The 23,753-nt window shown below is 44.0% G+C and overlaps 1 protein-coding gene across 2 annotated transcripts in view; it reads left to right on the plus strand.

The window, feature by feature from the left end:
• The window catches only part of TBC1D24 (TBC1 domain family member 24), a 107,314-nt gene extending 85,434 nt beyond the window's left edge, over positions 1 to 21,880 (plus strand). For both annotated transcript variants that reach the window (XM_082260023.1, XM_082260024.1), the window contains 3 exons: positions 7,677 to 7,772; positions 13,402 to 13,624; positions 21,547 to 21,880. In XM_082260023.1, coding sequence (XP_082116149.1) covers positions 7,677 to 7,772; positions 13,402 to 13,624; positions 21,547 to 21,725 — 498 coding nt within the window. In that variant the 3' untranslated portion in view covers positions 21,726 to 21,880. The remainder of the gene's footprint in view (positions 1 to 7,676; positions 7,773 to 13,401; positions 13,625 to 21,546) is intronic.
• The last annotated feature ends 1,873 nt before the right edge of the window (positions 21,881 to 23,753 follow it).

Below are 23,753 nucleotides of genomic sequence, written 5' to 3' on the forward strand. Positions count from 1 at the left end.
ACCACCGGGGGCCTATCTTCGCAATGCACCAGATAAGCCAAGAGTTTACCCGCTCGCTCCCCGTGCTCAAACAGTTTCTGCTTTTGGAAAAATAACTTCCTACGAGCCCTTTCATATTCCATCTGCGCTACCACCCTAGTCACAAGGCTAAGCTGCGCGGCTCCCTCCGGCGTTGGAGCCGCCTGGAAGGCCTGCTCCGCCGCAGCCAGATCGCGCAGAGCGCCGTTATAGCTCTCCACAGACCCAGCCTTGATCCTGTTGATTGCATGTGTTAAATGGGATCTGACATGTAGCTTAAACGTTTCCCAAACCACTGAAGGGGAAGCAGAATGGTCATTCTCCGCAAAAAACGGTCTCCAGACCGATGACACATCCGTCTCCTCAGGAAGAAGCCCGAGCCAATGTGGGTTAAGCCTCCACGCCGGGGGGGGACGGTCACGGCCACAACTAATCTTCACCCAGTAGGGACAGTGATCCGACAAACCCCGAGCCGAGAAACCAGCGTCCAACAGGCGTGGGAGGAGGGAAGGGGAGACCAGGATAAAATCTATGCGAGACATGGACTGACGAGCAGAGGAGTAACAGGAGTAGGCCAGCTTATCAGGGTATGTAGCTCTCCAGGTGTCAAAAAGGTTAAATTCCGTCAACAGTCTAGCAAATCTAGTCGAGGTGGGTAGGGGAGAGGACGGGGGCACCGTATGAAGTCTGTCCAAACTAGGATTTAGGGTATTATTAAAATCCCCCAACCAGAGTACCGGTATGTGGGGGTTTGACATCATAAAATCCAGGCCCTCCATAAGGATAGTAGAGGAAAATGGGGGGGGCACATAATACGCCATAAGTAGGAAAGGTTCCCCATACAGCAGCACAGAAAGAAACACAAATCTACCCTGAGGGTCTACTAGGGATCCCCGGAGCTCAAAATGTACAGTCTTGGCCACGAGTACAGCCACCCCCCGCGAATGGGAAGTGAACATGGAATGGAACGTCCAGCCAATCCACGGGCGACGGAGTGCCATCTGAAGTCTGCCCTCAAGGTGGGTCTCCACCAGCACCACCACATCTGCACGCTGGCTTTTAAGAGAGGTAAACACTGCCGAGCGTTTAATCCTGTCGCCCAGGCCCCGGACGTTCCATGTTAGAAATTTAAGTTGGGCCATTAATTGTTGGTAGCAGCAAGCTGCGCAGGAGCCCCGGGAGTCCCGTGGGACCCACAGTAATAAGAGTTACCATGCATGTTAGGGGAGTAGCCTCGGTCAGGCACATAGACAGTTGTTCCATAAAAATTGCAAACAGCCGTAGAAAACTGAACAGGGTAAACAATACACATTCCCACAGATACTGATCAATTGTGAACAATAAAGAAAACAGTACCCCCCACCCCGCCCTGCACCAACCCAAACATGTGCGGGCATTCAAATCCCATATCCAACCACAACAGAACCCGGACCTGTAAAACTTAAGAAAATAGGGACCATCAGAAAAAACCCCCGCACAAAAATGAGGGGAAAAACAGGTCCAGCATCCGGCCCAGGAAAACAACAGCCTGAGCATATACCCCCACCGTCCACACAGACAATGGAGGAGTGGTTGGTGCGCAGCTCTGCCTGACACAGAGCCCACGGGCGAAACTTCGCTGGGTAGCAAAGACACAGTCGTAGGAAAGCTAGAAAACTGGGTAAGGAGTACCAAAAGTAAGGAAAGAGGAAGAAAAAAGAAGAAAGGGGGAGAAAAAAGTAGAGAAAAGGGGAAGAAAAGAGGGGTTTGGTAAGAGAGAAGAAGAAGAAAAGAGGACTAGGGCCCACCGGCCAAAAAACCCCATGGGCAGCAGTAATCAACAACACACATGGCGTCATAGGAGGATAGAAAGGAGAAGGTAGAAAGAGAGTATGGTCACCGAGGCGAAAAAGGAGGGGAGAGAGAGACACAGAGATATAAAGGCATACATGTGAGGATATCAAGGCACATAGGAGAACAGCGCGGTCTCCTTCCAGACCAGTGAATGGTTCGTGGACCGGGCAGGATAAAAGTGAGGGAGTTCAAGGCAGCACAGGAGCAGTCATAGTCACCTTCCAGACAAGGGTATGGGATACGCAACCCGGAGAGGGAGCTGCCATGTGAGAGAAATTGCCAATAAGCCTGTCACCAGCGGGTAGTAGAGAAGAGGTAGGGGGGGAGTTCAATTCCGAGCGTCCAAACGTTCCAGCCACGATATGGCAGCCTCCGGATCATCAAAAAAATGAACTCTGTCTCCCCCCTCCACTCGCAAACGAGCCGGGAACAACATAGCATATTTTATGTTCTTGACACGTAGTCTACGTTTGGCTTCAAGGAAGGTCTTGCGCTTTTTCTGCACTTCGGCCGAAAAGTCGGGGAATATTGCAATCCGTCCATTTCCATAAGGGATATTGCCCTTTTCCCTGTTTAAGCGCAAGATGGTGTCTCTATCCCGATAGTTCAACAGCTTAGCAATAAAGGTGCGGGGAGGCGCCCCCGGAGGAGGAGGTTTCCCCGATAAACGGTGGGCTCGTTCCACTGTAAATGTGGGGGAGAAGGCCTCGCGCCCATAAGTATCGGTCAGGAGCCGCTCCAGGAAATCCGCCGGGTCCCTGCCCTCTGCCCCTTCCGGGAGACCAATCAGCCTTACATTACACCGCCTCAGTCTATTCTCCATGTCGTCCTGTTTAAGCAAAAGCTGGTTCACCTGGAGCTGGAGATGATCAGAGGCATGCTGCAGGGGGGGCAGGGAATCCTCCACTCCGCTGATCCTCTGTTCAGCCTCGCCGACCCGGTCACGCACCTTCTGTAGGTCCTGGCGGATCAGGGAGATGTCAACTTTGATCTCCTCAATTTTGGCCGTGAGGGAGGTCTGGCAGAGCGAGATCGCATCCAGAACACGGGTCGTGTCCGCAGTCGCCACGCTACCTCCCGCACCCGCCTCGGCGCCATCTTGGGAAGAGCCATCCTTCTCCTGTCGGCGAAATTTGTCGAGTTTAGCCACAGTGTCCGTGGGTTTCTTCGGCGGCGACATGGTGCCTGAGGTACTAGGGCACAAGGAGGGTCCCGTGAAGCCAAAAGTAAGGCCCGGGGTGCAGGATAAATGAGGTTAAAGGATGATCAGCCGGCGGAGCTCTAGTCACTAGCGTCCTACTCCATGCCGATCCAGGCCACGCCCCTCTTATTTTTCTTATATTACAAATTCTGTATGCTGTTTTTTGCATTATAAAATAAAAAAAATGGCCAATTTTTTTAGTTTCTAGGTTTTGATTTAGGAGGGTTTAGTGGCAAAATTCCGCAGTAGGACTCGCTAGTTTCCTTGTTGGTAACTTATGTCATTTTTATTTTTTTTTTGTCAGTGCTTCACTTCACAGCATTGTACATTAGGTTTTTTTTTTTTTTTTTTTTTTTTTTTTTTTTTTAAAGCCAGTGGCGTGTGAAACACACTCAAGACTTACACCCGGTGCATAAAAAAGTGCACACACGCAAACGTGGAAATAAAAAAAGTGCACAGGGTGTGCGAAATGGTCTTCCCTCCGAAGAGGTAAGACCCTAACCTTGATCCCCCGGGGCGCAAGACTCCTGACAGGGACTAAGGTACTTCCTATGGTCCGTTCTCCAGGGGGACTGCCGGAACAGCCCACCCTAAGTACTAGGTGGGGCTCCCCCGAAGGGAGACCCCATGAGAGAGGGCGAACTAAGCCAGAAGGCCATTCCACCCCCTCCCAAGACTCAAGGCTGGGCCCGAGGACCCACACCCTCCAAGTCGTGCAGGAAAAAGAGTGATAGTGCAGTGACAGAACAACAAAGAAATAAAAACACACAAACAAAAAGGTGGGGGAAGGGGTAGTGGGGTAAGTGCTATGGTGCCATGTGAGGTACCAAGGCAGGCCTTTTGGCCGGAATAAAAAATTCCTCTGGTCTATACCAAAAGGCCTGGCCCAAGAGGCAGGTGCGAAAAAGGTGTGTATGGTGCAGTGACCAAGGTGCCGAAAAACAAGGCGAGCTGCCCCTCACCAGTGAGAATTAAGGCACCCCTGGGCTGCCACCCCAGGGGCACTTACACCACGGGCTTTTTTGGTCTCAGCCCCCGGCCAGACCAAGTGTAGCCTATCCCCACCAGCAGACATCGTAACCTGGACAGCTTAGGGAGAGCCCACCTACAACTGGGGACAGGCATTTTACAAGGCCAGATCAAAACCCAGGAGAGAAAGCTTTCCCATCGCCATCCTGTTCCTCAGCCCATTACATCCAGGAGCAATTCCACCGGCCACCCAGTCAGACCGGCTTTCTTGCTCCCTTCAAACTGGTTAGAACAGTTCAACCCATTCAAATCAGAAGGCGGGGGTCCCCACATGCTTTCCCGGATGACCTACTCCCCATACCCCGGTACCTCCAGGCGCTCCGGGTTTTGGTCATACCGGTACTAGCTGAGGTCCATACCGACTGATAACAGATACTACACTTGATCTTAGCCAAAAGGCATAGTTAGTCTGGTTGAAAAAGACAAGTCCATCTAGTTTAGCCAATAAAAGGGGGGAGGGGGTGTACAGTCCTATATACACCATTCTTTACTCACAGTTGATCCAGAGGAAGGCAGAAAGCACAGCAAAGCATGATCCAATTTTGCTCCAGCAGGGGAAAAAATTCCTTCCTGATCCCCCACAGAGGCAATCAGATATTCCCTGGATCAACTTTACCTATTAATGTTAGTATCCAGTTATATTATGAAAGTAGTTGAGAGCATCCTGGTTTCTCTTGGTCCATCACTGGACTGATGGTACGGTTTCCTAACATTCTGAGGCCTGCTTAGCAGTACCCCTGATTCTTGTGCTGATGAGAGCTAACAAGCTTCAGAAACTGTATTCAAGGTGTCTCTGTATTGTAGGGGGAGATTTACTAAAACTGGTGCAACTGATTGTAACCAGTGGGCTTCCATGTTTGATTGTTAAAAGTGATACTAAACACACACTGCTTAATTTACGTTGTCCCTCCTATTTCTGTATGTAGATGACACTGTAATTACTTTAATTTAAAAAAAAAAAAAAAAAAAACTCCTGTACCTTTTTTTTTTTTTTTTTTTTTTTTTTTTTTTTTTTTTCCTAATGAATATACAGCGGTCACATGACCCAGCTCGTTCCCAGCCTGTCTGCAGGAAAACATAAGCAGCAGGCACTTCTAGTCCTCTGCTGCTGGTCAAATATTAAAAAAAAAAAAAAAAAAAAAAAAACAAACAAAAAAACAGCCTTTGGAATGCAGAATAAAAAAAATATATATGGTTTTAAATTGTCATACAAATATATTTGACGTCAAATCTTTATTATTTTTTTTTCTCAATAACATTGTGTGGGCAGATTTCTGCCAGTCACAGGCTGTGTCACGCCCCTCCTAGCCGGTGTCTTAGAATAACAGGGAGGTGAAGCCTCCATTAATATACATATAATATCCTGCCCCTATTGTGTTTAGCTGGTTAGTGGACATGGAGGAGGGAGGCAGAGAGTGGGCTGTCCTTTTACCACTGTGTATTCATCCACATGTCACTCTATAGTCACATAAGCCGCTCAGATGTGATAAGGAGGAAATGCTCAGCATAGAAACTCACTGAAAACTGAGCATGTGCAGAGTTGCCAACACTGCTCTGCAAAATTACTAGCTGAATTGGGGGACATGGAAAGAAGGTGGAGATTGAAAACAGTAGGCTCAACCAGTTTTTTTGCAGAATATAGAAAACCAATCTCATGGGCCTCTTTCTCACGGGCATTCGGTTTGTCGGTCCGGATGAAAAATGGAAATTGATACATTTCCATTGGGCCCCTTTCTCACAGGCATTCTGTTTGTCCGTCCGGATGAAAAACAGAAATGATTGCATTTCTATGGAAAAACGGATAACCATCCCTTTTTACATCCGCTTCCCTCAACATTGTTTGGAATGGATCAATGCCCTATTTTTCTTCCGTTTTTAAAAAAAAAAAAAAAAAAAAAACGGAATGGATGTAAATAGGCAAATGGTCCATTTTGGATCAGTGTTTTCATTGGTAGTGGATAAAAAAAAAAAAAAACTGAGCGCCTGATAAAGACTAATGAAAAACTGATCTGTTTTTTTCTTTGAAAAAAATGTGACCGAACTGATAAAACAAACGGAACGCTAATGTGAAAGGACCCATAGCGACTGAGTGAGTATTAGAAGCATGTAATTTCTCCAGAGCTTCTCCCATCCTTCGGAACTCTCTACCCCAATCTGTCCCACTGTCTCCTAATATATCCATCTTTAGCCGGGCCCTGAAAACCCTCTTTAAAGAAGCCTATCCGGGTTCTAACTAAGGCCCCTTTCAGACATACGGACCGTTTGTCTGTTTTTTCATCCATCCGTTGACAGATGAAAAACGGACATCAGTGCATTCTCTTGGAAAAAACAGATGATCATCCGATTACATCCGTTTTTCATCCGCTTCCGTCAATATCCGTTTTTTTTGAAAGGACAAAAGCCCTATTTTTTTCTTCTGTTTAAAAAAAAAAAATGGATCGGATGTAAATGGACAAACGGTCCCTTTTTCATCTGTTTTTGCATTGGTAGTGGATGTAAAAAGAAAATGGATGAAAAACAGATGAATATTTCATCCATTTTGACGTTACTGAACTGATGAGATGAACAGTCCGTATGTGTGAAATGGGCCTAATACTGTTTCACTTTCTCCATCACCTCACCAACCCCTCCCCCCCCCCCAACAGCTTTTAACTTCTGTATCAATTGACCCTCCCTCTTACATTGTAAGGAGCAGAGTGCGCTGATTCCTCTTGTACCAAGTGTGGTGTAATTGTAATGTCTGTCTTCATTTTGTTAAGTGCGGCGTAAACTGTTGACGCTATATAAATCCTGTATTATTATTATTATCATCATAATAATAATTAAATAATAATAATTAAATAAAAGTAAAAGTAAAATAATGTAAGTGCACCGCGACTTCGGCACGACTTGCACGGACTTCATAAAATGGAAGTCTATGCAGGTCGCTCTGAGGTCGCCCAGAAGTAGTACAGGACCCTTTTTCTAAGTCGGAGCGACTTGTGTCGCTCCTATTAGAACGGCTCCTGTACCAGTCAATGGACCGCGACAGTGCGTGAAATTGTCAGGCTGACCAAGTCGCCTGACAATTCGGACTAGTGTGAATGGACACTGAATTTGACAAGCTGAAGTTGGAAGCTAATTGGTTACTATGCACAGCTGCACCAGATGCTGTATGCAATCAACTCTGAATGCATATTTTGCCCATGGATCATAAAGGAATAATGAAATACCTTCCTCCTTGGAGAAAGCATTGCTGCACTTTGTAGAATGAATCCCTAGGTGGTGGCTATTATTATCTGGCCCGCTCCTATCTTTTTTAGGACTAGTGAAAGGAACAAGGAACTCTCGACTGACTGCATAGGTTGTTTACAACTTACCTGATGCATATAGGCTGAAATCTATAGTACACCTGTAGTTGAGGCCAAAAGACTTTACTATGTCCCTCTCCCAGGGCATCAGGAAAGAATATCCTATTTTCTTATAAAGAAGAAAAAAAGGAGTTTTGTGACCACATGTGCTAGGTGTGTAAATGCTGACGGTGAGAAATAAAAGCCTACTCGTGTTGACCATTTTCAGTGTCTCTCCCTTTCTGTGCTTCCATTTTGTTCTCTAGGTGTGTGGTGCATACCTGTCTACTGACTGGAATTCACGCAAGAAAAGCGGAAACAAGCTGAGCTTCTTTGGAACTGGAGAGTGTTTTGTTTTTCGGGTAAGAAAATCTTCCAACAGTCCTCTTCATACAGTCAGTAAAACCATACCTATGGGCAGCCCAGTAATCAAACCACTTCTAATGAGGTTTCTGAGCTCCTAGAGGGCATTATAAGCACATTTTTTAGCTTGTTGGATAATCTCCCAACATATAGGCCCATATTTTTTTTTCTCTGCTTTGGAGCAGGTTGAAGTGTCTAATGTGTCTAATTATGCATTAAGATAAAAAAAAAAAATCCTGTGTGCAGCAGCCCCCCTGAGGCCTTTTTCACACAGGTGGACTGTTTAGATCCGCCTGTCAGTTTTTTAGGCGGATCTGAACGGATGCCCTATGCATCTCTATGGGGCAGTGGATTTCAGCGGAGACATGTCCGCTGACATCCGATCCTGTCTGTCACATCCGGACAGATGGAAACCCTATCTTCCATCCGTCTGGCGGATCGGATGAGAACGGACAGACGGTCAGTTCTCATTCCGATTTCCCCCATAGAGAACAGCGGGGACCTGACAGCTCCATTTCCGCACACAGAGCAGAGACGGAGCTGCCATCTGCCTGCTCAGCCCCTTTCACACTGTCTGCTCCGTCGGTGGACTCAGTTTTTCTCAGCGGGGATCGATCCGCTGATCCCCCCCCCCCCCCCCCCCCCCCCCCCCGCGGATCGATCCCCGCTGAGAAAAACGGAGTCCACCGACGGAGCAGACAGTGTGAAAGGGGCCTAATACCGAAGCCCCATCTCGATCCAGCCATGTTGCACCAGACACTTAGCTGTCCAGGACTCTCCCTCCTGATTGGCTGAGACACACAGTGGGCGCCATTGGCTCCCGCTGAAGTCAATCAAAGTCAGTGAGCAAATGAGAAAGAGGGGGCGGTGGGCGAGCCGCAGCTCGCTGTCTGGATAGACTTAGAGCCGCGGCTCGGGTGTCCCCCCCATAGCAAGCTGCTTGCTATTGTGGGTACTCGGAGGGAGGGGTCAGGAGCACCGGCGAGGGACCAGAGAAGAGGAAGATCGGGACCAGAGAAGAGGAGGACCTGGGCTGCTCTGTGCAAAACCAACTGCCCAGGGCAGGTAAGTATAACCTGTTTTGTTATTTTTAAAAGAAAAAAAAAAAAAAAGACTTTAGTATCACTTTAAGGCCTAATTCACACCATGTGCAAGGACATGAGTTTTTCTGCACCCATCTCTGCAAGGGCACAAAATAACCATTGTGCTCTATGTGCCCTTTTCACGTCACAGCACTGATATCATGTGCAGATATTATCTATGCAGAAATCTACAACCTATATGCCAGTGTTACCAACCTACCAGATTGAAATTTACAGACACGACACCCAAAATTTACTGGCACAGCCACGTTTTTACTGCCACTTTTGGTGCCAGTATATCTGGAATGCTTTTACTTACACAGCATTCTAGATTTACTGGCACAAAAAGTAAAAAAATTACAGTTTGTAGTCTAAATTCTGAAATTTGCACTTAAAACACGTACAGTATGCTCCAGGCTCCTTCAGAAAAAATTAAGTCAACAGCTACAAATACTGTAATGCCTCATTTCCACTGAGCGGTTCGGTTCAGTACGGTACGCAATTTTTGCTGTTTCCATTGTCAAGTTGTGAATGGTACCTTAATTCCAAACCGCACCGTACCACTTTTTTGGGACCCTTTTGTTGGTACCAAGCACATTAGTACAGTACCAACAGGGTGGAGCTACACTGTTGAGGTGCTGTTGGGTGGTGGAAACGCAAGCCTGATCAAGGTGTACCATTCCGAACTGTACCGTACCGCTCAGTGGAAACGAGGCATAACTGCTGACTTTTATTATTAGGACACTTACCTGTCCAGGAATCCAGCGGTGTCCTCACTCAAGCTGAGCTTTTTCAATCACACGACACACTCAGGCACCGCCTCTGCCAGACCCGCCCGAACACACTGTAGCCGACACTCGGATGGTCTCAGCCGGCACCAGACTGGAACTTCAGTTCCAAGCCGAGCATCACAGCCATATTTTTTACTGCCAACCTTTTCCTGTCACTGCCATTTACTGGCAGGAGAAAAGTCCCTGGCTGCCAGTAAAAATACTGACGGTTGGCAACACTGCTCCCCACCTATGGAAAACAATAGCTCTGCGGGAGGTATTCCCCCATCAACACAGTCCGTGTTGATTGGGGGGGGGGGGGGGAGAATCAAGCAAATTTTTCTTTCCTTCAATCAATGGATGATGGATGACAGGTCCACATCCGCTGATGTAGAGGTCTCAAAAGAGAGATATGGGGGTCTGTTTAAATAAATAAAACATGGAGAGGCGGACTCTGTCAAGCAGATCTGCCTGCTCAGCGGGGATCTTTGTCGATCTCCTCTGAGCAGGCGGATAACAGGTCGCTCTTCTCTATGGGGCAGTCGGATGGAAACGGACCGCCTGTCCATTTCCTTCCGATACCATCCCATCCGATCTGCTAGATGGATGGGGAATTGGATCCCCATCTGTCTGTTTGGTGAATCTGATCAGATGCAGCCACATGTGAACGATGCTTTAGTAGTAATTTAGCAGGGATTTTGTAAGTTATGTTGTGTTTATGTGCACTAGTAATGATTTTAGTGTATTTTTAGTGAAAATGGCGATCTGATGAACATTTGCGCAATTATTGCGGGGCCCAAAAAAATCAGTAACACGTTTTTTAATCTACAGGTCATGTGCTTTCAGAAAATGTATGGTTTGAGGGGTCTTTTCAAAATCTGAAAGCTGTAATTGAAAAATGGTAACCTCCGGAGTAAATTGTTTTTGTTTACAGTCTTGCATACCTTCGGTTTTCGCCATTTCACAAAAAGGTGCAATTTTTAAAATGTAATATTTGTTGTTTATTAACTCAATATAGGTTTAACTTTTTTTTTATATTTAGTAGGAATTTAGCAGGAATTTGTAAATTTTGACACGTGTGAATCCATTCACCCATCCATATAATTTTAATGTGTATTTTTAGTTAAAATATCGGTTTTATAAACATTTCTGCAAGAATCGCTTTGCTTTGAAAAATCAATAGCACCTTCTTTTTATTCTATTGGCCATGTGCTTTCAGAAAATGTATGGTTTGGAGAGTCTTTTACAAACTCTGAAAGCTGTAAGTAAAAAAGGAAAACCTTCAGATTTTTAGAGAAATGTTTGCATACGTCAGATTTTCACTGTTTCTCAAAGCACAATTTACCAATTTGTTATTTATTAACTCCAATACAGGTGTAGCTTTTATATTAAGAAGGAACTTGGCATGAATTCTGTAAAATTTGCTGTGTTTGTATCGGTTAATGATTTTAGTGCATTTTTAGAGAAAATATTGTTTTGGTAAACATTTGCGCAAATATCATGGGTCCTTAAATATCACTAGCACCTTTCATTTTTCTTCTCCTGGCCCTTTGCTTTCAGAAAATGTATAGTTTGGAGGTTTTTTAGAAACTCGGAAAGCTGAAAGTGAAAAATGAAAACCTCCAGATTTTGAGAGATTTGGTTATTTTATAATTTTGTGTACGTTTTTTAATTTTCACCATTTTGCAAAAAGGCTTAATTAAAAATTACAAATATTTGTTTATTAATACAGATTAAGCTTTTATATTTAGTAGGAATTTAGCAGGAATTTTGTAAAATTTTGCTTTGTTTATATCTGCTAAAAATATTTTAGTGAATTTTTAGCAAATATATTGTTTTGATAAACCTCTGCACAAATATTGCAGAAGCACCTTTTTATTCTACAGGTCATGTGCTTTCAGAAAATATATGGTTTGGGGGATCTTAACCACTTGCCGACTGCCAACAGTAATATTGGTGCGGCAGTGCGGCTCCCCTGGGTCCAGCGACGTAGACCTACGTCAATGAACTAGTGATTCGGGCGGCGCGCTCCCACTGTGTTTAGACACAGTGGGAATCGGGCCGGAGCAGGAGAGGTGGCGATTGCCGCCTCCCTTCCCCGATCGTCGGGGAAACTGAGAAGACCCGCCTGCTTATGTAAACAAAGCAGGTGGGTCTTCTCAGTGACAGACAGGAAGAGATCACTAGATTCAGCATCGCTGAACCTGCGATCTGTGTCGGTCACATTAACCCCCCACCACACACACACACACACACACACACACACGCACGCACGCACGCACGCACACACACATCAGTAAGCATGAGGCATACATTTAACCCATTGATCACCCATAGGGTAACCCCTTCCCTGCCAGTGTGATTATTACAGTAACAGTGCATATTTTAGCACTGATTACTGTAGTAATCTGGTCCCCCCCAAAAGTGTCAAAAATGTCAGGGGTCCGATCTGTCCGCCGCAATGTCACAGTCCCGCAAAAAATTGCAGATCGCCGCCATTACTAGGGGAAAAAAATGACAATCTTTCCCGTAGTTAGTAAACGCAATAACTTTTGCGCAAACCAATCAAAATACGCTTATTACGTTTTTTTGGGGTTTTTTTTAAACAAAAATATGTAGCAGTAAACAAATTGGCCTAAAATGTTAAATTTTGATTTTTACATTTTTTTTTTTTTTTTTTTTTTTCAAAATGTCGCTCTTTTTTTGTTAGCGCAAAAATTGAAAATCGCACAGGTGATCAAATACCACCAAAAGAAAGCTCTATTTGTGGGGGAAAAAAAAGGATGTAAATTTTATTTGTGTACAGCGCTGCACGACCGTGCAATTGTCCATTAAAGTAACGCAGTGCCGAATCGCTAAATAGGGCCTGGTCAGAAAGGGGGGCATATCCTTCCGGGGCTGAAGTGGTTAAACTCTGAAAGCTATAAGGAAACCATAAACTCTTCTATATTTTAGGAGAAATTTGGATATTTCCATTTTTGCCTATGTTTTGGTGTTCACTATTTCGTAAAAAGGCGCAATCTAAAATTTACAAATAATGGTTATTAACTGAATACAGGTTAGCTTTTATATTTAGTAGGAATTTTGTAAAATGGGCTGTGTTTTTTGCGAATAATCGCTCCAACAGTTGTCTTATTCTCACCAAGCTTTTTGCTAATGGTCTTGTAGCCCATTCCAGCATTGTGCAGGTCTACAACCTTGTCCCTGATGTCCTTTGATGGCTCTTTGGTCTTGCCCATGACGGTGAGCTTTGAATGGATGAAAGAGATTCTGTGGACAGGTGTCTTCTATACACAGAACAAGTTGTCATTAGGAGTACCTTCTTAAATTGACAGGACTAATCTATGTACCACATGAGCACATACTCAAGCCAGAATTATTGTTGGTTGGTAGCGGCTCAAATATTTTTATCACTCACTGATTGCAGCTTAATTTATAACCTTTGTATCGTGTGTTTTCAGGATTTTTGGTTAATAGTCTGTCTATCATTTAAAATACACCTATGATAACAATTCTAGACCCTTAATTTCTTTGTAAGTGGGAAACTTACACAATCTGCAGGGAATCAAATAATTTCCCCCACTGTATAGGAGATTATTAAGTGGGTGGAAGCAAAAACTAGAAGAAGAAAACCTCATTTGCATTGAACCTGCATGTTCAGACATCTCAGGGGTCAAATCCATGGATTTCAGAACTTGACCGTGCCGGACATTGTGTACATGGAAGGCATAACTGGCAGAATTTTTTCAGTGTTCTAATGGTTTCTGTTTGTTTAGCTTCAGCCCGAGGTGGAGCGCTATGAGTGGGTGATCATAAAACATCCCGAGCTCGGCAGAGTAAGCGCATCAGCGGACAAAGAATTAAACTCTTCCCAAGACACCGCTGATGGCACGGACCCTTCTGATCGCCTCTCTCCATTCCTGGCCACTCGCCACTTCAACCTTCCATCCAAAACAGCCTCCATGTTTATGGCTGGGAGCACAGAATGCATTATCATAGGTGAGTAGTTGGAGCACAAAGTGTAATACTGGCCTATTTTTATTGCTTTAAGTGTAAAGCGACCATTTTACAGTATTTCATATTTATTCCCTTCCCTACCTCGTGTTTTAAGGCGGGGCTCAGGGCAAGTTACCCACCCAACTAGTACAACCCCCCAATTCCAAAAAAGCTGGGACACTGTGTAAAATCGACATAAAAACAGAATGCAATGATCTGCAAATGTCATAAATCCATATTTTATTCACAATAGAAAATAGAAAACATATCAAATGTTTAAATTGAGAGAAAAAAGGTAATTTTGTATTTGATGGCAGCAACCAGTCTCAATGTTGGGACAGGGCAACAAAAAGCTGGCAATGTAAATGGTACGAACAAGGGAGAGCTGGAAGAACATTTTACAACTAATTAGGTTAATTGCCAACAGGTCCGGAACATGATTGGGTATAAAAAGAGTATCTTGGAGAGTCAGAGTGTCCCAGAATTGAAGATGGGCAGAGGTTCACCAATCTGTGAAAAGTTGCATCTAAAATCTTGTCAGAACCGTTTTCAGAATAATGTTCCTCAATGTAAAATTGCGAAGACTTTAAATATATCATTATCTATAGTACATATTATGAAAAGATCTAGAGAAGATGAAGATATCCGTGTGCAAGGGACACAAGGCCGAAATGCAGTATTTGATGCCCATGACCTTCTGGCCCTCAGGTGGCACTGCGTTAAAACCAGGCATGATTCTGTGGAAGACATCAGATAGGAATACTTCCAAAATTCACTGTCTGTGAACACCGTTCACCATGCCATCCAAAAATGTGAGGTAAAGCGCTTTCATGCAATGAAGAAGCCATATCGGAACATGATCCAGAAACACCTCTCTGGGCCAAAGCTCGTTTAAAATGGTCTGTTGCAAAGTGGAAAACTGCTCTGTGGTCAGACTAATCAAAATTGGCCTTTTTTTTTTTCTTCTTCTTCTTCTACCACCATGGGAACCGCACCCTCTGGACTAAAGAGAAGGACCCTCCAGCTTATCAGCTCTGTTAAAAAGCTTACATCTTTGCTAGTATGGGGGTGCATTAATACGTAGGGAATGGGCATTTTGCACATCTGGAAAGGCACTATCAATTTATCCAGGTTTTAGAGCAGCATACACTCCCATCCAGATTGTCTTTTTTTTTTTTTTTAGGAAAGGCCTTACATTTTTCAGTAGGACAATGCTAAACCACGTATGTCATCTGACATCATCCTGGCTTCACAGTAGAACAGTCCGGGTGCTTAACTGGCCTGGTTGCAGTCCAGACCTTTCACCAATTTAAATATTCGGTGCATCTTGGAACGAAAAATGCAACAAAAAGATTCAGGACTAGTAAACGGTTAGAATCCTTTATCAGGCAATATTGAGACAACATTCCTCTCCCAAAACTTTAGCAACCTCTCCTTAGTTCCCAGCCATTTACAGAGTGTTGTTAAAAGAAGGGGGATGCTACATCGTGCCCTCAATTTCAAAATGGCCTTTGTTCTTTTTCCTAAAATGGTAAATTTTCTCTGTTTAAACATGTGAAATGTTTTTAATATTTTCTATTGTGCATAAAATATGGGTTTTATGAGATTTACCAAATTTCAATCTGTTTTATGTAGATTGTATACAGTGCCCCAACATTTTTGGAATTGGTGTTGTGTTTATTGTGCATTGGGATCATTCTAATGCATAGCCATAGAAAACGACAAACAAACACAAGGGCGCACCAGCCTAGTGCATTATCCTTTAAAAGATTTATTAAAAATGAAAGGTATAAAAATACTCAAACAAGTTCTTGATAAAAGCATATCAAACAAGGTACATAGTCCTCAGCATCGAGATCAGGAGTATACCGTCCCCCGAAGCTGTAAAGGCTTACGCGTTTCGAGGCTTAGCCTCTTCCTCAGAGCCTGAATGGCATATCTAAGCTTATGCTTTATATACTAGATAATGACTCTATGAACCAGATACAATTGGATAAGAGCCCTCCCTCACCAGGGCGTGTGCATGAGGTACCCGCCCACAGATATCTATCCATTTTGATAGGGTATCGCTCACAAGAGGAAGTAATAATGATGATGAGTAATAACCAATGAATTAATAGAAGCATGATGGAATAGAAAAAAACAATGATGAATGAACACATGAAAACAGAAGGGGAGGCACTGCACAACAAAACAGGACAAGCCAAAACGAAAGCACATTTCTCCTGGCCAACAGAGTACACATGCTAGTCCTGAGAAATACTAACCGCAATAGTAGTAATAATATTACTAATAGCCCCTGTCTCACCAACATGTACACCGCACTAAGTACCACAGCAGTGGTCTGCAGAGAAAGGGGAGGCCATAGACACTATAGATATTGGGGGGCCACACATAGTATCAATACAGTTGATAGTAGTTAGTAGAGACTCACCGGGCAGTCCTAGAGGCATCTCCAGTTGGGGTATGCTTCCTCACAGGGGTAAGCAATGTGCAGCCTTCTCCCTCTAGACACTGCCCAAGGGCTGGGGAATTCCATATGTATGCCGCACTGCAGCGATATTATAGAGGGAGTACATAGTTTCCAGCCTCGAGTCCGCCCTGGTGTATGCGACCCAGCCTCGAAACTAGTAAGCCTTTACAGCTTGGGGGGGGGGGCGGTATACTCCTGATCTCGATGCTGAGGACTATGTACCTTGTTTGGTATGCTTTTATCAAGAACTCGTTTGAGTATTTTTATACCTTTCATTTTTAATCTTTTAAAGGACAATGCACTAGGCCAGTGCGCCCTTGTGTTTGTTGTTTTCAGTGGTCCCAGTCTACCCTGGTCTTGAAAGGGGCTGCAAGGCCGAAGTTATCCAGTGTTGCCGTGTCGCTAGTTCTCAACAACTGCAAGTTTGTGGCTGAGGTGGATAGAGGATTGCACCACTCAGAGTGCAGGGGACGGGTGCTTTGCACCAACGTTTCATTTATTGCTAATGCATAGGCTGATTAATATCCAAAGTAGCCATTTAACCTAAATGCCTTGTCTTGCGGGTTTGGTTTCATCGGCCATCTTGTTAGGCCAGCCCGGGATGACCTAAATCCTGTGCATGTGTATTCATTTTTACATCAATGCTGAAATTTTACACAATCTACAGAAGTTTGCTAGCAGGCAGGTAAGAAAAGTTGATTGCAGAAAAGACATGGTGTAGGTCTCCTGCAACAAAAAGCCTTCTTAACATTTTTTTTTTTTTGCCCCCAAAGTTTTTATATAGGTATAATGCCATACCTGGCCGATTCCCCCTAGAAGCTGGAAATTACTGAAGTCAATCTTGCTAACAGTGATCTCTACTTGTTTCCGTGTCCCATACGGAGTGGTCAGCCTGATGCATTGTCAACACAGCAGGTTATCCACTCCGTGTACAGAATCTTTTGCTTTTTGATGAATGCACAGTATTCTCTGATTAGATGAGGTGGAGAGGGATTTGTACAGCAGTCTTTATGTTCTTGCTTTAGTATACATGATGTTGTTACACAGATCTGCCATGCTGCTGCCAGGAAGTTGAAGGATCTAGTCTCAATGAGTTATCACTGGTGGACAAGAGACTAAAGCCCCGTACACACGCAACGATTATCGGCCGACCGATCGTCCGTCTTTTGTCCAGAGTTGTTTTGGTTGGAATGTGCCTAGACTGCACATGAATTTTCTCGCCCAACAAAAATCTACTTCAGAAGTGATGTCATGTGCTGGTTTGCTTTCTTTGTGTTCTTTCTTCACTGAGCATGCCCAGACTTGCTCATTAGATTTTTATCTGTCGAAATCTGTACTGACTGCACGAAAATTGGCCGTGTTTTGACGGCAGACAAAAATTTTATAGTCTGCACACCAGATTTTTTTCGGCCGAAAAGTCTGAGTCGGTTATCGGAAGCATCATACTAACAAGCCGAAAATCGGTAGATCGGTCGTTGGACGAAAATTCCCTGCCAATTTTCGACGCGTGTGTACGAGGCTTAAGTCCGATCTCCTACATGTAACAGATTTATATTATTTATTACAGGTACTTGTATAGTGTCATCAATTTACTCAGCCCTTTACATATATACAGGTGCATCTAAAAAAAATTAGAATATCATCAAAATTTTAATTGGTTTTCAATAATTCAATTTAAAAAGTGATATATTTCAAGCATTTTTCAGTTTTGATGATTGTCTTACAGCTAGTGAAAACCCAAAATTCAGTATCTCAGAAAACTAGAATATTACATAAGACCAATAAAGGATTTTCAATACAGAAATGTTGGCTTTCTGAAAAGTATGTCCGTGTAAAGCAGTGGTCCTCAACCCTGGTCCTTGGGGCCCACTAACAGGCCAGGTTTGCAAGATAACTAAATAACCTCACAGGTGAACTCATTTGCTGCTCAGTGATTGAAGTATTCTAGCTTTCATCTCCCCAAGGTAATACTTAAAACCTGGCCTGTTAGTGGGCCCCGAGGACCGGAGTTGAGGACCACTGGTGTAAAGTATAGTATGCCTTCAATACTTGATCGGGGCTCCTTTTTGCATGAATGTGGTGTGGCTTGGGGGTGATCAGCCTGTGGCACTGCTGAGGTGTTATGGAAGCCCAGGTTTCGCTGATAAAATCAGCATCCCCATAAAGCTGGTCAGCAAAGGGAAGCATGAAGTACTCTAGAATTTCCTGGTAGAGGGCTGCACTGACTTTGGACTTGATAAAACACAGTGGACCAACACCAGCAGATGACATGGCTCCCCAAATCATCACTGACTGTGGAAAATGTTGCATTTTATTTGGAAATCAAGGTTCCAGAGTCTGGAGGAAGAGTTGAGAGACATAGAATCTACAGTGCCTTGCGAAAGTATTCGGTCCCCTTGAACTTTGCGACCTTTTGCCACATTTCAGGCTTCAAACCTAAAGATATAAAACTGTAATTTTTTGTGAAGAATCAACAAGTGGGACACAATCATGAAGTGGAACGAAATTTATTGGATATTTCAAACTTTTTTAACAAATAAAAAACTGAAAAATTGGGCGTGCAAAATTATTCAGCCCCCTTAAGTTAATACTTTGTAGCGCCACCTTTTGCTGCGATTACAGCTGTAAGTCGCTTGGGGTATGTCTCTATCAGTTTTGCACATCGAGAGACTGAAATTCTTGCCCATTCCTCCTTGCAAAACAGATCAAGCTCAGTGAGGTTGGATGGAGAGCGTTTGTGAACAGCAGTTTTCAGTTCTTTCCACAGATTCTCGATTGGATTCAGGTCTGGACTTTGACTTGGCCATTCTAACACCTGGATATGTTTATTTGTTAACCATTCCATTGTAGATTTTGCTTTGTTTTGGATCATTGTCTTGTTGGAAGACAAATATCCGTCCCAGTCTCAGGTCTTTTGCAGACTCCATCAGGTTTTCTTCCAGAATGGTCCTGTATTTGGCTTCATCCTTCTTCCCATCAATTTTAACCATCTTCCCTGTCCCTGCTAAAGAAAAGCAGGCCCAAACCATGATGCTGCCACCACCATGTTTGACAGTGGGGATGGTGTGTTCAGGGTGATGAGCTGTGTTGCTTTTACGCCAAACATAACGTTTTGCATTGTTGCCAAAAAGTTCAATTTTGGTTTCATCTGACCAGAGCACCTTCTTCCACATGTTTGGTGCGTCTCCCAGGTGGCTTGTGGCAAACTTTAAACAACACTTTTTATGGATATCTTTAAGAAATGGCTTTCTTCTTGCCACTCTTCCATAAAGGCCAGATTTGTGCAGTATACGACTGATTGTTCTCCTATGGACAGAGTCTCCCACCTCAGCTGTAGATCTCTTCAGTTCATCCAGAGTGATCATGGGCCTCTTGGCTGCATCTCTAATCAGTCTTCTCCTTGTATGAGCTGAAAGTTTAGAGGGACAGCCAGGTCTTCGTAGATTTGCAGTGGTCTGATACTCCTTCCATTTCAATATTATCGCTTGCACAGTGCTCCTTAGGCTGTTTAAAGCTTGGGAAGTCTTTTTGTATCCAAATCGGGCTTTAAACTTCTCCACAACAGTATCTCGGACCTGCCTGGTGTGTTCCTTGTTCTTCATGATGCTCTCTGTGCTTTAAACGGACCTCTGAGACTATATCACAGAGCAGGTGCATTGATACGGAGACTTGATTACACACAGGTGGATTCTATTTATCATCATAAGTCATTTAGGTCAACATTGGATCATTCAGAGATCCTCACTGAACTTCTGGAGAGAGTTTGCTGCACTGAAAGTAAAGGGGCTGAATAATTTTGCACGCCCAATTCTTCAGTTTTTTACCAAAGTTGAAATAGCCAATAAATTTTGTTCCACTTCATGATTGTGTCCCACTTGTTGTTGTTTCTTCACAAAAAATTACAGTTATATATCTTTGTTTGAAGCCTGAAATGTGGCAAAAGGTCGCAAAGTTCAAGGGGGGCAAATACTTTCGCAAGGCACTGTAAGTTGCATGAGGTCCAGTGTGAAGTTTCCATAGTCAGTTTGTGTTCTTTGGTTTTGTGTTTGTGTCAGTTTGTGTGAATTTACAATAAAGAGTTCTAGTTCCAGTTTGCATCTAAGCTAGTGATGCCTAGTATCTTGGGTGCAATATTAATTCAGCTAGAATACCTGGTTTCTGGTTCCAGACTGAAAGAAGCTCTTATCTGGACGCAGGCACCCAAGCTGGGTGCTCGACGGTCCTGTCAGAGGAACCAGTGCCCGTAGAATCTCCAAAATCTGTTAATTCTTGTACCGCTGCTGTATGCTGTGGGTGATGGGCCCTCTTTATTACAGCAGCGATCGCTAGTATTGGCAACTCAGAAGGAAAATTGACCAGTCTTTGTAGGAGAAGTTTTCATTTTGACCTCCATTTCGATTTAGTTTGTCTTTTGGCTAAAATGCCATTTTAGTTTGTCTTATTTTAGTCATCTGAATTGTTTTAGTTAGTCGGCTGTAATCATGTCAGCCACTTGTGGGAGCCACTTTTGTAAAAAAAAAAAAAAAATCTTTTAGTAACCAAGTTGCTTTTTAAAGAAGGATGGGAATGCAAAAAAAATTGTATTCACCTATACAGCGTTGGTCCAATGCTTCATTTGCCCCCTGCCGCTTCGAAGGCCAAGAACTGAGTGATGAAAGACTGCTGATCGCTCTGTTCTCAGTCTTCAGTCTATGGCTGTCAGTGCAAGGCTAGTGGGGGGAGGATGGCTCAAGGCTCTGTGGCTCCTTGAGACGCTGAGTCAGCTGCTGGTCCAGGCATCTGGGTGGATCCCTACATTAAAGTCGAGATCCCTACAGAGCCTGGACTGGCTCAGTGATGTCAGCCAACAGACTTTAGCCCGCTGTCAGCTGAATATGATTCACAGGAGTGCATAACTTAAGTGCATTCCTGTGATCCCAAGGGTAAATAAAAGCCCTACTTTAAATATTTTTTAATTGCTGTGAAGTTAAAGGAAACCCTTAGTGAAACGAGAGGCCACCATTGTTGACTTCTAATCCTGAAAGTTTGTCTGGCTTTTATGCTGATCTTATTTCTGTACATTTTTTTTTCCTCAGTCCCTTGATGTAGGGATACATTTAATTCCTACACATGCAAGGCATTTGCATCTTGTGGCAGTTAATCAAGGCTAGGGACCTCGCGGACCGCAGATAAGAGATAGGAGGTATTTTGCACCTTTTTTAGTTCAGCTTTTGCAAGTGTGAAGTTAAAAAAAAAAAAAAACACTTCCGACCTGATCTACCATGTTAAACAGTACTAAAGCCAGGCTTTTAGTATAATCAGATAACCAACTTTTTCAGAAGGTCATTAATGTGTGCATTTTATTGCTTTTAGAAAATGTTTACTGATTGTCAGATAAAACCTTTGATCTGCTGCATTGCTTCCGGTTATGGTCTTAACTGATGGGTCCTGCCTGAATCTTTCCTTCCACTAGGTGGCGGAGATGGTCAAGCTTTATTTTTGGACTCTGATCTGAATTATGGAAGAACCAGCCACTGCAACACTTTCAACAACCAGCCTCTGTGCTCTGAAACCTTCCAGGTGGCAATAATAGAGGTGTGGGGTTTTAAGGACAATCTCCACAATGAGGATCGTCCCTCAACATTACCTTGAGGCATTTCGCAATGACTGATGTCACCAGCGCAGAATTCTGGGACAGCTAAGCAGGTACACAGGCGGTCTGCTGGAGTTTCTGGTCGTGGAGTTGCGGTTCTTGTCTGATGGACTGAAATGTGTATCTGTTGTTGTGTTGTATAAGACCATACTATGACCTCTGAGTCTGAGATTTACGGCTAGATGTCTGTTGAAGTAACCTCATCCTCTTCATTCCATAGCATATCAAAGAGTTCTTATCATTTAGACTTTGCACCAGGGATATGTGACTTCCGCCCATTCCAGAGTGTGTTTGCTGTGGTATTGTGCCCTGTGTGCTTGTCACATGCAGCTATTTGTACTGTCTTCATGTATTTGTGTATTCAGTCTTCCCTTCTCCTCCCTTAGAGACCAGCTATCATTTGTAACATTAAATAAGAAACATTAAAAAGAACCTGAGTCTGGATAGGGAATTATTTCACTTGTCCTGAGTTTGTCTCCCATGTGGGAAATTTTAGGAATAAAAGTGAATCTCAGGCATTGATTGGTTTTGTTGGTTTTCTTTTTTTCTATAAATATAGCTTTTTTAAGGAGAACTCCAGGGGCAGCATAGTCGTTGGCACTTATGCCTTGCAGCACTGGGGGCCTTGGTGTGAATGCCGGTCATGACACTATCTGTATGGAGTTTGCAATTTCTCTCTGCTTACTTGGATTTCCTTCTGGGTACGGTTTCCTCACACACTCTAGCTGGTAGATTAATTTGACTGTTATCTAAAAATCTGAACTGCAACCTCCTATGGCAGACCCTGTTACTACTGGTACTAGACATGGGGTAATTTTTGCTATTCGCATTACTACTGAATTTTATGTTTTTCCTGCAGTTAACCTCCAGTGTATTCCTTCGGACACCGATGGGTACAGCTGCTGCAGCTATGGCTTTCTGTGCTTGGCTTTTGTTAAAGTGATCGTAAACCCTCCTGGGGAAAAAAATACATGTAGCTGCATACCTTTTTTATATCCCCATTACTTTCTGTTCCCAGTGTTGTTTAGTCTTTCATAGGCTGGTAGAGTCCCCTATGCAGACTTTACAACATTACTAAAGAGGAGAGGAAAGCAGCGCTAATCACGGTGGATAAATTGCAACATTAGGAAAATAGCCCATAGAAACAGCATCATGTTTTTTGAAAGAACATGTAAATGAAATAAGGTTCCAAACTGGTAACTTGTCACCGCTGAAGCTGCTGGTGGTGAAAGTCACACAATGGCAGAGCAGTTGGGTGGAAAGAAACGGTGACCGCGATGGTGTGGGAGGGGCTGCTGGATGGTGAAGCCTTGGGTCCTGAGTGGTGCCGGGCCAGCCGGTGTCCACAACGGGACCACCTCCTGCCGATTGCAGAGCCAGGCGCAGCGGAGCGGCGTCGCTTGGACCGGAAGCGGCTGAACGGAATGGACGTCAGCGACAGTCAAGACCAGCCTGGAACGCATATGGGATGCCGTGACGACATGTTTCACACGATGGCGTTTTGTTTAGCACTGGAACTTTGGATTGTTTTTTCAAACTTACCAGCCTATAAATGTTTCTGACAATAGGGTGTCTCTGGTACCCCATCCCACCGTGCCTCCCCAAAGTGTCTGCTCCTGCCAACTGGTGCCTTGCATATGTGGTAGGGGCCTCTAGAGCTGTCAGGCGCATGTGCTGTACCGTACATTGTTTTCGAGCTGTACCATACTTCCTATCTTCTCAGAGCCAGATCTCTAAAATGGCAGCCCTTACTGTACATGTGCCACCAGGCCCTACTGCTCACATGCCAGTCAGGCACAGCACCAGCAGCCTTACTATTGTGCACAGGCCATGCTCTTGCAGGGGGCGGGGGGGCATATGTAAGGATTAGGGACTCAAAAAAAAAAAAAAAAAATGTATATCTATCTCGCTCTCTATCTCTCTATCTCCTCATACGAAAACGGGTAACTGCCCTGGCCCAGATGGTTATTCTCTTCTTTATTACAGAAAATTTGCATCTCTTTTGACTCCCCATTTTTTTTTTCTGC

This window comes from Pelophylax lessonae (genome assembly GCF_965119305.1).
Source record: "Pelophylax lessonae genome assembly, chromosome: 6".
Lineage (NCBI taxonomy): Eukaryota > Metazoa > Chordata > Amphibia > Anura > Ranidae > Pelophylax > Pelophylax lessonae.